The 14,674-nt window shown below is 36.1% G+C and overlaps 1 protein-coding gene across 1 annotated transcript in view; it reads right to left on the minus strand.

Annotated features, from left to right (window-relative positions):
• Positions 1-2,082: 2,082 nt before the first annotated feature.
• Positions 2,083-14,674, minus strand: part of DMGDH (dimethylglycine dehydrogenase) — a 43,126-nt gene continuing 30,534 nt past the window's right edge. Inside the window, exons 13-16 of the mRNA XM_061475890.1 lie at positions 14,204-14,361; positions 13,071-13,130; positions 3,489-3,623; positions 2,083-2,793 (exon numbers count right to left, since the gene is read on the minus strand). Of these exons, the coding sequence (XP_061331874.1) occupies positions 2,578-2,793; positions 3,489-3,623; positions 13,071-13,130; positions 14,204-14,361 (569 nt within the window). The 3' untranslated portion in view covers positions 2,083-2,577. The remainder of the gene's footprint in view (positions 2,794-3,488; positions 3,624-13,070; positions 13,131-14,203; positions 14,362-14,674) is intronic.

Below are 14,674 nucleotides of genomic sequence, written 5' to 3' on the forward strand. Positions count from 1 at the left end.
ACAGAAAACTGTGAACATTGCTGAACACTCCCTTCCCCCATGCTTCATCCCTTATTTCTTCAGGTTTAGAATTTTATTTTTTTTTTATAACCATGATAGATTGACTTATACGTGTGAAACTCCCTGTGGGCATGATTTGTAAAGCTTATCCCCTTACCCTTTAGTTTATCTATGCTGCGCAAAGGGCTGCAATGTTGAGCTAACCTAATAAATACTCAGTAAACTGATTTGGGTATCAGGGTAAAAAAGCAGCTAGGTCAACTAGGAAGTCCTGTCAGTCATGCAGTTATCATAGTTACATGCTTCTAATACCCAGCCAAACTGCTTCAGGTATTTCTGCTCCTGAATGCATTGTTAAACAGGAAGAACAGCCATTCTTAAGAGGTAACAGTGAAACAAGCTCTCAGATACTCTTAATTGTTTTATATACTGTCATTGATGAAAGGGTGTTGTTTTGGTCTTACAAGTTGGCTGCTGGAAATAAACTTCACTTTGCATTGTCTTGTCCCAGCAATAACATGAGATTGTTTTTACCTGCTTCCCTAAATCTTGAAACTAAATGAAAATTAACTGGCCATAGCTCAATCTTGGGGAGACCTGGGTGACAACAGCTGTCAATGAGAAGCCCACAAGGATATCAGTATTTGGGCCTATACAATGCTACACTGTGAAATGAGAAAGGTTGTTCTCTGCATCAGGTATAAGGAGAAATTAGGGGCTGGGAGGTTACAGCTGTCAATGTGGTACAAGCCCACGGAGGGTACAGTTTCTGGGGAATTACATCTGTGATTTTGTTCAGACCTTTTGTTCGGACTGCAAAAAGCCTGCCCCTTCTGCACAGCCAGACCGATTAATGACATGTTGATGAATAGCACTTCTTTCTTCCAAGCAGGAAAAGGAGTTACAAACCTGAATCTAACCTTCAGACTGGGATGCGAAAGGCATTGTTGAAACAAGAGTTTTGTCATAGCAAAGCTTATTAGGAAAGTACACGTGACAGCTTGTGCCATAACTGTTACTATTCACTCCAGGATGTGATGTCTAGTGAATTTTCATGTTCTCAAAAAATACTGAAATTCAAAACTAAGTTCCTAAAAATTGCTTTCATCCTCCATAGTCTAAATAAAGCCACGTCAGCACAATGTTGTATTTTAGGTGTATTTAAATGCTAAAGGAAACACGGTGGCCAATTGCCTCATTACAAATAATGTCACCTTTAGAGAAAGTAACATCTCTGACTGATTCAGCAAAGCATAACTAAATCACTTATGAAAGCATGAATTTCTGAATGGATTTTTCACTCAAAATAGTTCTACATGCAAACCTACCAAAGCCTTTATATTTTACTTTGACCTGCTTTTTAAAAGATACTCAGAATAGCTCAATGTAATGTCAGCTTCCTTTAGCAAGTGTTCATTATTGAAATTGTGTTTCTCCTGGTATATTCTGTTTATATGTTGCTTCTTTGCTGAAAATTTAGAGGCACCAACTTCTTTGGAGAAAGTACATGTTGAACATTATTCAAACATACTTTGAAAATATTTACCTATAGCCTTAAAGGGAATATTACTCTTTGTAAGTTGGAAACTGTGATACTGTTATTTAAAAGAATAGTTGAACATATTATGAAATTCAGAATAGTGTTTTAATACTTTAATGTATACCCATCATATACAGTATCCCAATCCTGCTTTAATACTGAATAAAGCTCCTCTGCTGTGAATTTAATTATATTTTTTCATTGTTAATATTTCTGTGCAAAGAACATATGGCTCTTACTGCTGTTCAATCTATAAATAACAGGAAAAGGAAGAACTTAATTCCCTTGGTGTCAGTCTAGAGTTTCAGATTTAGAACAGTAAACCCATGATTTTAAGTTCTGTTGAGAAATTGCAGCAACATCCTGTATGTTGTATAATACTACATGTAATCTGCCAGATGATTCATATAAAATAATGAAGACAATGATTTATATAAAATAATGAAACAAAAGGTCTGAACTGTTTCATTAAGAACTAGATTTTGATCTTGTGTAAGAATTTTTGCCAGGATGACACGTTGGAAAAAATGTTAACAGTTCAGTTTGCTTTTAATACCACCTTTATTATTTTTAATGATTCCTGTGATGTATTTCAGTTCTTTAGGAAGCATTTCTGTGCAGAACTAGTGATACTATTTTAACGGTAAGTTTGTAGTGGTATGTTGTAAGAAGCCAGGATAAGCTACCCTTAGGGCAGGCAAAGGAGGAACTGTGAGTGTCAAGGAGGAAGAATTTGCTATCGGCCAGTACTAAGAGAAAATTTCTCCTCTGCATTAATTTGGATGTGCCAGCCTACGTGGGATCAAGCTGAATCAAGTCTCTGCTAAGTCGCAGCCACTTTCTGTTCCCAAGTGCTACTGGGGAGAGGACCACAACTCTGCTCAGATTTCTAATGCAAACAGCATTGAATTTCTCACCCATGTATGGCAACAAGGATCTTGCGCTTAGTAATCTGCAAATCTGAGTAGTCTCATTCTCTTCATGCATATTAATGGAACTATTTCCTACTGCTCAATTTGTTGTATCCCTGTCTGTATTCATATTTTTGGACTTTCACCCTTTTTCTGAAGGCGCATTCTTGTTGGTTCAGTCAGCACCAGTGGCTCTTGTATAATGGTTGCAGGATAATTTTTTCCTAAAAGTTCAACTTCCAATTTCTGTCCAACTTTGCTGAGTTCTGTGGGAACATATGCAAAAGCCAGACTCTGCTGAGCACTGTAACTGAAACTTCCAGATGTGGTGTTGCCGATAACCTGGAAAAAACCCACAAACATTTATCTTTATTTTCAAGATGCATTGAGATTAAAAAACAAAACAACAATCTTAAAAAACAAAACAACCAAACAGCAACCCAAACAACTACGTATCTCATATATTACTTTTGGTTTACAGATTTTAGGCATCAAGTGAGTTTCAAGTATGTCACGCAGTTCATAATATTCTCTACTGTGAGTGACATCACCTTAAACTGGGAAGTTTACGCTCCTTGAAAAAACAGTGTATTCCTGTTGTGTTCAATTAAGTTTTCATGGGAACATACACTACACACATGCATATGTTTGTTACATATAATAATTTAACTGCTAGTGAAAGTTTCAGTGTATATTTCAATCTGTGTTGGAGTGTAGGAGCCCAGACTTTGCCATTTTGTTTATTTCCCACGAATATAAAAAGTGTTGTTAGGACAGTGGAGAAATTGCAGACGAAGAGAATGGGGGACACATTTCAGTTTGTTCCAGATCTAGTTTCTGTGACTTGATGGTATTTCACATTTTCTTTGTAGATATTTACTTAGTCTTTGCTTCAAGCTTGAAGATTAGACAGTGTTTATCTGAGCTTCAAATTAGTCTGTGCCAGTAAAATAGAAGTAATGAATTCACACTTGAAGTTAGATTCTGTTCATGAATAATTAACATAAATTTCATGAAACATGATCTACAGTTCTTACCTTGCCATTATGCCACACACTTTCATTTCCCTCTGGATCAACATTATCTGTTTCCAGGGCAAGATATACCAGTCTTCGTTTGAGCCCCTTTTCTTTAATGTGCTTCAGTGCTTGTTTTCCTGTAAAGTCTGCTGGCTGAAAAAAACAGAAGATAATGATGATAAATGATTGTTTGGGTTCTTCAAAATTTTCGAGACACAAGCATTTAAAATTATCTTCATTTGTTTTCATGTCACTTAAGTATTCTGTATAAAATACAGATGAAATAAAACCTTTGACAGATATTATATCTTGTATCTTGGTAGTTTTATATTGGTACATCCTATCTTGGTAACTTTATTCAGTATATTAGTTCTTCTATAACTCAGTCCTTTAATAGACATAATTCCTAATTTATTTATTTTTTCCCCATAGCTAGCATTTTATGGGATAATGAAGCATGTTAGTTAAAGAATAGTACTGTCATTTGGAGTTCGCCTGTTCAGTTCCCTTGCCTAGAAAGGTACAAGCAGATTTACATCATTCTGGAAGCAGTCTGCATAAATGGACGACAGCTACTGAGCCATCAGTAACTCTTCTGAATCCTCCAGGGTATATAGGACAGTATTTATTGTATGTTGAACTATTTGCACTGAGATAGTCTGATTCAATGGCCAGGTGCACAGATATGAATTTATTTCACCAACAAGTAGCTGTAAACCAGATTTGTCTCACCCTGATACTTCCTAAGTCTTAAATGTAATTCAGGCAACTTCCCTACTTAGTTGGCTGGATAAGAATAAATTGGAAAAAGAAAAGAGAGCTGTTACAAACTCTGTGGTCCTGGACAGAATGCCTCAAGAAAAAGAGAAATCCCACTTCAAAGATGCTGACAGTTTGGGTAGAGGACAAAATAGTAATCAAGCTGGATATCATTATTTCTAATATCTGTGCAGTAAATATTAGGAACAGTGGCTTACAAATTCTGCATGTTCGTTTTGTCTTTAAAGGTATAAATCAGACAGAACAAAATATCTTTACTCAACTAATTTGCAGAGCCACACCAGCCTGCCCCACGGGCAAGAACCGTAATAGCAGTTACAAAGTTCTCAGACTTTGTTGAGAAGATGACTAGCAGTGAAAGCTACTCTTGGGCAGTTGATTTTAGGTCTGAAGAAGGAATTATATTCACTTGATGAGAGTTTGATAGAAAAGAGGGGCAATATTTTGTAATACATCAAAAATACTATTTCTGGTAATGATCTTTAATTCCTGTAGAGAGTCATTGTACTGTCAGAATTACAAGCAACACATACTTGAAATAGATTATTATGCAGTTAGTTCACGTGTTCTTATTTCTGTAGTTCTTGTGCAGGTTCACATACATCTGTGTATGGGCTAAAAAGGAATTATTAAACCAATGAGGAGTTTTTGAACTTTGAAAGATCAGACTCTGTAAGCAGTTGCGGAAAAGAGCTTATGAGCCATTTAAGGACCCGATAGTCTGAAATTGAGGTAGACCAACTAAGGGTAAAGCAGATAAGGATCATAGATGGCACCCTTTGGGGAAAGGCAGTGTGAAATACAGCACAGACCAGAAAAAGAAAGGACTGTGAGGATTCATTTTAGAATATAACTGTCAAGATGCTGCTGGAAAACAGAAAGCAAAGATCTCAGACCAGCAAAAATAACCAGGTACTGGTAGTTCCCTCTTACTTTTCACAGAATTACATTTTTATTACACAGGAACATTCATGAAAGGAAATACCTACAACTAGAAATGCAAATAAGACTATATGTTATAGCACAACACACACACACTAAAATGCTTTACATGACAGAGAAAAATACCAAGGAAGTAAACATTCTAAAGATACACTTAGCACTGAATTACCTCCTTCCTATACATGCTTATGTAATATCCAGTATTCAGTCACAAGGAATGTAACTGTGGAACTAACCAGAAGTATTCAAATACAATGTTATATGCCTTACGGCCTTCTGACTGTGATACTCTAAGCCATCTAAGATGGCAGGATGAATGTTTGTGAATTTCTGTCTTTAGGCCTCTTAGTAGTAAGAGTGCCAACAGAGAGGGCTCCTTCAGAACTAGCTTCTGTCAGCCTTCTTCAACTGTGCCCTTTTCCTCAGCTGAGTCACCATCAATTTTTGCAGAAGAACTGTAATCAGTGACTTTGGGAATGTCATATCACACAACACAGATGTAGTTACTGCTATGCACAGCTCCTTTTTTTCTCATGTATTCTGATACTTGCAAGTGCATAGATATAGAGAGATATGAAATCCTTATAAAACATCTATCATTTTCATGTCTGGGGTTGTTGTGGTGTTTTGGGGTTTGTTTGTTTTAAATTCAAGATTTCTGGTTCATTTTTACCTCTATGAATTCCTCATTTAGAAATGGAAAAATAGCTTCCATAAAGGTTAATGCAACAGGCATAATCAGAGTCTTGAATACAACCTGATAAAAGATGTGTATTGCTTTTATGGCTCACTTCCAGATTAACTGTATAGATGACAGTTAACTCCTGTTAATATACTAATTCTTGGAACCTTAAGGTTGACAGCAAAAGTAATTTTGACTTCCATTTCTTAATTACCTTTAGGATATGGAGACCATTAGAGCTGACAGCTGGCAGGCTTTAGAATCTATCTGTCTATGGATAATTTTTTTGCCTGTTGGTTACAAACACAAAATTAAATTCTTACCCAATTAATTTTAACTAGGCCAGGCTTTTGGCCACCTGGAATAAACTGTTACATAATTCTTAAGCTAGCTGGAGGTGGATTTAAGGGATTTCATGTAATGGGTATATTCTTTGTTATTTTACGCTCCTTGAAGGTTAAGAATATTCTTGTCTTTTTAGAATCATGGCTTGGAAAATTAACCAAGAGGTAATCTAGAATTCAAACTGTGCAAAGTATACACAAATACGTAAATATACACACACACTCTGCAAATGTGTGTATATATATGCATAATAATGCATATATATGTAAGTACATACAATGTGTGTAAATATAATGTAAGTACATACATAAATGCACACATAAATATGTATGTACACTATACAAACATGGATAAAAATGTATGTGTGAAAATGTATGTGTATATATAATGTAAAACTGAAAAAAACTGTATATATAAATTTTTTAAATATTTAAAGAAACACCTTAAGAAATTCTAACCACATGAATTTGACTACTTTAGTCCTTTTGTTTTACAGTTCTAGGGTATCCATGTCAATTTTACACTAACTTATTTCCACCATTATTCATTTTTGATTTATGAGTGTGTGTGCATGAGGTTCATTACAAAGAAACAGCATTTAGAAACTGATTCATTCGACCTTGGTCCAGCAGTTCTTGGTAACAGCTGCTTCCTCTTTCTCGGAAAAAAAGTAGTCAGTTTGAGTATTGCTTCTATTTGTTTTAACTTGTGGCACTATATATAATGCAAGGAAAAAATGCCATTCAAAATAGTATAAGTGAATATTAAGAAATTCACATTAAAAATGAACATTAAAAAAGGAAAACAAAAAACCAAAACAGAAGAAGAAGAATGGAAACAAAGAATAGCCCTAAACAATTCCAACCTCAAAAAGTATCAGATTTAAAGCTGCTCTTAATTGTCTTTCAGTTTTAAAAAAATCATTTGACATGTGGCAACAGTGTAAAACTTTTACTATTTAAGAGCAAGGACAGTCCTACTAAGCTAAGCTTAAAATGAGAAGACATATTATCTTGTCATAAGCTCCTAAAGCATTAAGATTTGGCAGGTGTAATGTTTTTCACATAAAAGAAAAACACTTCTTAGATACAAGATTTTTACTTGTGTTACCTAACACACAGATTTTAGTGGAAAATCACATCACAAAGACTAAGCTGTCTTAAAAACTAAGTTTTAAAAATAGCATATAGTTAAAGGGACTCCACTGATTATTTTATCTATTAACATATTGGTCATATATATATACATGTATATTTATATTTTAAAGAGTTCAGGAGACAATAACCAATGAGATGATTTTTCAAGCACAGAGATGTACCCTGGAAAGTTTATCTTGCTGTGTTTCAAGTGTGCTTGGCTTTTAATGTCACACAGATCCTAATTCTAATTCTCTGTAAAAATATTTTGTGTCTTAAGGGAAGCAAAGGAATAGAAATTATCGATAAAACTTAAATTATTTATTTATTTTTCAATATTGTACAGTTTAGTAGAATAAATTCTAGGTATCTAGGAAGAAAAATGTCATATCTATTCAGCAGTAAGTGGCAACAAAGATATGCAAGTATCTTAATAATGAAATGTTGCAATTTATTTGGTGTGTTACTTATGACTGTGGGCATATAGCCAAATTATGTGCACAAAGCCACCTGACTAAGGCACTACCAACAGCTGCTGCATTCTGCTGTAACCATCATGTTACAACACACTGGAGATGAAATCAATACAGTATTTTGGAATTAATTATTCTTAGATGAATTTGGATAATTTCAGGGTAACACTGCAAATGATATCACCCTCACCAGGGTGATAACTGAAGATCATTTTCCTCTGCAGGCAGCCAATATTTGACAAGTTTATTTTTCTGTAACAAGACAAAGCTACAGTTAACACCACACAAAACAGTTTTCTAAGGGAGGTGTGGCCAGTCAGTATGTATACTATCTGCATCACGGTGGCTTTCACTCAATCTGCCTAAGCCCTTCTTATAAGCAAACAGCCAGCTGTAAAAAATTGATACTGATACAAACAACTGATGAATTACTGATTATTTTGGTTCATCATTCCTAGCTTAGTGCGTACTTACTGCTCTACATGGCCCAAGAAACACACTGGGAGTGACCTGGGTGTGCATTTTATATGGGTAACAAAATAATTGCAGATTCTTTCCTATGTGTTTCATAATTTGTGTAAATTTACGGAATAAATCCTCTGGTTTATGACCTTCTGGACATCAAATGAAGTAACCATACGATATGGTTCCACTTCTAAATTTCAGTTTGAGTGGGGACAGGATTTATTTGGAAAAGTACATTGAATAAATATGTCATAGGCATAATAAATGGGAATTGAAAGAAAGAGGGGGGAAGTTCCCTTACCCCCTCTCAAATACCTAGTACCTTTCCATTGCTCCATCTTTACTCAGATCCCTCTGCTTCCCCGCAGGATCCATATCCCTTCTTCAGCGAAATTTGTGCTCTTTCTTCTTCCACCTCCCTTTCTTGTGTGGAGTAGAGCTGGCACAAAGCACAACTGTATGCACAACAGATTATGGCGTGGGGTCAGAGATCACTACTGTAGTTATTCCTCTCAGAACAGGAGAGATGTGTATTGGAGAAGTGAAGAGAGGCACACAGCAGCAATTAGGGGGAGTTACAGAACCCCTTAAAGTTCAGCTTGTCCAGCATCAAGTTGGAGCACTGCTCCTGCCAGACCCAAACTGCAGATGCAGCCATTCCACCTACTAAGCCTTCCCTACATACCCTATGCTAGATTTTAGATGTGAGAAGATTAAAATGAACCATTTTCTATGGTTCCACAAACACAGCTCCTATTTTAAAGTCAGTGATTTTTTCAAGGGGAAAAATAAAATTTTTAGATTTTATTTTATTATTAAAAAAAAAATTTAAAAAAAAGCCTGCAAATAATTTAGAAGTGGCAAGCATCACCAAAGGGCTACAAGTGGTTGTTTTTCCAATTGTGCCCTTCTCATTCCTTGCCTTCATGTTTCTGAAAGCATAGGGTGTTACCAGATTAGAACAGTAGCATTTACGTGGAATGATGATACAAACGACTACATATGCTGCAAAGTTGTGAGACCCAGAGCCAGCATCCACATCTTTTCTGCTGTTTTCTGTAGCCTCTCTCTTCACCTAGTGCTGGGTGGTATTTGCGGCCAGAGCCCCAGGGACCCACGGCAGGACTGATAACTCTGTTAGCACTCCCTTTTTGGAGGGCATGCTCTCTGCAGTTGTGCCAGTTCCAGCATTTTTGTTAGAAAAATGTTTATTGTTTTGTGCTTTAACAAGTTGAGACGTACTGTCTTAGATCTGGACTGACATGAGCTGGACTGACACAACTGTGAGGCAGTTCTGGCAGAATGGCCAGGAGGGAAACAAATGACTCAAAAGAGGAGGACATGAAACTGTAAGCTTAAACCTGCCACCAAAGGAATAAAAAGATAGAAGCACAGCCTTAGAATAACTCAGCTTCATATGAGATAACAGTTTATGTACAGTTATGTTGGAGGTTAGGTCAATACTCAAGGACCATATCTTGTCATTCACCCATCTCAGTAAAGCTGCAGGGTATGACACAACTTCTAGTCACAATGAATAATGAAGCAATTAAATACTCATGTCTCATAGGTGCAATAGTAAAAATCACCGAATGTCAAAGTAAGAAAGAGGGGTAGGACTTGCAGTCTAAGAGGCATCTTTTGACATTGAAATTCAGGCAGTCACTGAGTAGCACTGGTGAAGATGAGACACAAAGGGTGGTGAGCAGACAGGTAAAGAAGAAGGGAAAAAAAAAGGAGAAAGTTTTGTTTTGTTTTGTTTTTAAAAAGGCTGGTAGAGTACTGAGAAATGCTGGGTATGGCAAAATCTGGAAAGAAGCTTGGAATGGAAAACAGAGAAACTGCCCCAGTAAATAAAAAGGGCTTCAACAAAGAAACACTGCTCCTGATAACGGTATTTCCTCCTAATGGAACCAAACAGTGTATCTTAGCTGAGCACTCAGATCCCGGCCTGGAGGAGTGCCATAGAGCAGCGTCCCAGACGGTTTCTATTACGGCACTCTTCCCGAATCGCAGCGAGCTGCTGCTGCAGAGGGAGTGACCAGGAGATGGCAGTCTTGGATATAGCAAAACCAGTCAGACACGTACGAGCATTTAACTTCGGACGGATAGAGCTCAACGCTCTTGGTAAGGGCTGGCACTATTGGATTCATACGGACCTTCTTAAAGAATTTATTTCTGTGAGCTACTCAAATAGACATAAAGGTTTTTCACTCTAACATCAAGTTTTATTGGGACTTCTGGTCCGTTATGGTCAGGAGAAAAAATAGGCTGGTTTAAGAATACCGAATTATCAGAAAATAACTAACCACTTCAGAAGACCAAAAAGAAACATGGCAGAAGGTTTCGAAGATGTAATCAGCTTCTGAAATAAGGAAATATTTTTTCTATATGTACATAATTAACATAATAGTATGGCAAGAAAACATTTTCTCATGTAAGGATGGTGAATTACTAGAACAGACTGCCCAGGGAGACTGTTGGATCTTCAAGAGTGGGAGGTCTTAATGATTTCACACATGAAATTTTGATCTATATGGCAAGGTAAACACAGATGTAGTTGATTATACCACAGAACAAAGATCTGGAGTAAATTAACATCTGGTGAGTGCTTACCTTTTTGTATGATAATATTTGAAAAAACCATTGGTTTTAAACCAGGGTTTTGAAAATAAAAAGCATTCAGAGGTATTATATCTTTGACTTGAGCCTGAGAAAATGCAAATGTGCAGCAGAACTGAAACAATATTTTGAGATGCAGAGCAAAATGAATTGCAACTTTTTCTCCTTTAAAGATATTCTGTGAATTTCCTGCCACAAAAGCCATTAGAACTCCATCGAATATTTATTAGCAGAGTGCTTATTCATGAGATGAGGCTTTCTAACGACTTACCTAATTTCCTAAGCATGATTGAACAACCAAAAGAACAACAGTTATTAAAAAAAGACTCACCCTTAAACCAGGTGGATTTTGTTGGCAATATGAAGACACTGTGTTCTCTAAACTAGAAATTAATTCTTCTAGTTCCCTCAAATTTGGTTTAATCACAACCCATCCTGCTCATCTGTGCAAAGAACCAACTAATGCCAACACTAGAGAAAAAAGAAGTATCAAGCAGAGTCTAAAGGAAACTACCTAGAACAATACCCTCTCTTTAGCCTTATTGATAAAATGAAAGTTGCCACAGAAATCCTGAGGAAAAAGGTTTATTTATCCTCATGCTATATAGAACAGGGAGGGGAAGGACGGTGGGGGGTGTCAGTTTAAGATTTTAAGAGTTTTTCTTGTTACTCAGAACAAAAAAATTACTAGTCCATATATATCTGAAAATAATGCATACCTAAACTTTGTAAACACAGAGAAATATCAGTATTTTATTGGTAATTCACATCTCTTCCTATTTATTCCCCACATATTTAAATGCCCTTTTGTGGAAATAAAGTACTTTATTACCTTCAATGGCATGTGGTCGTCCATTAGCTTTAATTTCTTTAGAAACTGTTCAAGTTTTCTATGACATACCACTCGAGATTCACTTATGATGAAGTCTTTTTCCTTGTTTTGTGAGCTATTTGAGCTACTTGTTGCACAGTAAGACTTCGGTAATTGAATGAACAGTACATTTTCGTTATTTACACAGGAATCAGCACTTTCCCCAGTTGGGGGCGCATGTTTAAAGGAATAATCTTTTCCAGGAACTCAACTAATTGAGATGTCAAAAAAAAAAAGAAAACAAACCCAAACCAAACCAAAAGTATCTGTTTCCTGTAGTTTTTATCTCATTTGCCTTTTATGGGTGAAGTTTCCTTAACAATAGGAACTGGTGATAGCAGAATATTTGCTTGTCTTCAGTCACAGTGGCCTGTGAGGACGGCCGAGTTCTATGCCATGCCAAGCACACCAAAACCAAAGGTATGGAACTGGGACTCATAGCCCCAAACTGCCAAAAAGCAGAGTAAATAATCTCACATTGCACTTCATGCTACAGTGTTTAGACTGCTTCCAATATCTGAGTAAGCTCAGGTACCTCTGCACTGTAAACATACAGTCACAATTGCCCACGTTTGTGTCAATAAATAAACACAGATTATTTCCTTTTTCACATCAATTCAGCAAAACTGGCAAATGTTTTAGGCTTAGCTCCTGCATCTACGCTGGAGAGTCACTCCATACCCATTCATTTACAAGATGAGTATCTGCTCCAGAGAGCTGTTCCAACCCTGCATTCCAACCCTGCATTTCAACCCTGCAGGTAACTTTGAGGAACAATGAATAAGAAAGTGCTTCATGCACGTTACTGCTTTCCTACGTTCTACGTGGTCATCTTGGCAAGCTTTCCCTGCTTATGGCTGCTTTCCTGCTTACATTAAGCAAAAAAACAAACAAACCCAAAATCAAAAGGCCAACAAAACAAACAAACTCCTTTAACAAGAATAAGAAGGGAAAACATTTTCACAATATGGATAGGCTTGTTCAGCTTATATACAGACACTACATGTTTATAAAACACATGACTCCAATTTCTCTATGAAAATAAATCAGAGTTATTTTTCACAGACAACACTTAGTATTTGCAACTTCCTGATCTAATGTATAATTCTGTTAGCAAGAAACATGGGAAAATAAAAAATATTTTTTTTAATCAAATTGATATTTATAAAGTACTTACAATTTTCTAAACCTATTTTATATTACAGATAATGAGCAAATTTCTTTTCAAACACTTAAAAAAATAACTTTGGACATAATAGAACACATTGAAAATAAATGACATACCTTGTTTAGCTTTACAAAGTATTCCAGTCCAGCTTCCAAGGGATTAGTGTCACAGTTCATCTGTTAAAAAAGATAAATTCACCATCTGTACATGATGGCCCATCATAGCTTTTGGGCTGGGGGCTTCGTTTATTCATTCTATGCATCCTTTTATTTACTCCTGTGTCGGTGTCTTCCATGTTGCATCTGTGCAACTGCCATTTTAATACACTGCATGCTTCCAGTATGTGATTTAAACAGAGTATCTACTACTATGCCTAATATAAAGTATAGATATGTAAATCATTCATCTAAGTTTCAATATGCAAAGTAAATACACATTTCAGTGAGAAGCAGGATTTCATCAAAGCAGAATGGAAACCTTAGAAGACTGAATAAGTGAAGTACACACATAAAATGCAAAACAGTACAATGTCTTAGCTGGAGAGGAAAATAAAACACAAAGACAATTTTATTCACCACATTTCCATTAAGAGTAAGGTGAATGAGGTTTTTGGTAGCATTTGAAGCAAGAATGAAAGTAATTATCACTGGGCAAACAAAAGAAAAAAAAAAAGGAAAAAACACCCACCGTTTCATCTCCTTGAGTTCTTTCATTTCCAAAAGCCTTGAGAAAAAATTCAGGTAAGCAGAAATTACACTGATTTTCCCCAAATTCTCTAATCTCCCTGGACAGTTCTTTATTGTGAGTGAGAAAATTTGGCAGATATAAGCTAATGGCAACTGCAAAAGTTCCAAATATATTATTGGAGAAGAATTGGCCTCTCCTGACATAGTTATTACAGATATAAAACATTTTCAGAATCTACCAGCCAAGCCTCTGATTTCAAAACACTAGAGCACAGCAAAACTCTCAGAACTTTGTTACACACAGGAGGAGAAAACATCAGTGAATCAAAATAAATGTCTCTTTGCCAGCAGTGCAATGGAGTATACTGATTATTTCTGTTTAGAAATTACACTGTCCAGAATTATAGCAGCTTTTCCTGCTCAAGGTAAATTTTATTTTCATGCTAAACTGAGACTCTGCAACAAAAACTGTTTGTGCTAACTCTAACTAAAAGCAGTATAATCATAATCAAATAAATAAATAAGTAACCAGAAAGATGAATAAAGAAGTTACATTTCCTGACCTCTGCTCCCCAGGCTCGAAAACCCTTTTCCAGTCTTAAAGCATTCAGAGCATATGTTCCAAAGTTGTCAATGCCCTCTTTTTGGCCAGCTTCCATGATTGCATTGTAGAGAGCTACAGAATCTTCTTTTCTATGATAAAGCTCCCAGCCCAATTCACCTGTTATATAAACAAGATTAATGATTTCAGCAGCTCAACAATGAAGCAATCCTAATAAATAGAATCCTATCTTTGGTAAAAAGTGCGGATCAGTGCTGTAACTGTTAATTCACATTTTAGGGTCAATTCTGATATTATATAGCAGTCTAATTCCCTGAAGGAACCACCAGAGTCTTTATGCCCTAGATCTTAAGCAGTGGTACTATTCTAATTTAAACTGTGAACTGAAATCACGATGGAAGGTGGAATCAGAATAAACAGTGGGAAAAGGTCATGTAATGAAGCCACAATGAGAGGCAATACTTAAGAGCAT

Source organism: Pezoporus flaviventris, unplaced genomic scaffold (assembly GCF_033815535.1).
Source record: "Pezoporus flaviventris isolate CSIRO_AGI_PZ_B2104156 unplaced genomic scaffold, CSIRO_AGI_Pfla_v1 ptg000090l, whole genome shotgun sequence".
Lineage (NCBI taxonomy): Eukaryota > Metazoa > Chordata > Aves > Psittaciformes > Psittacidae > Pezoporus > Pezoporus flaviventris.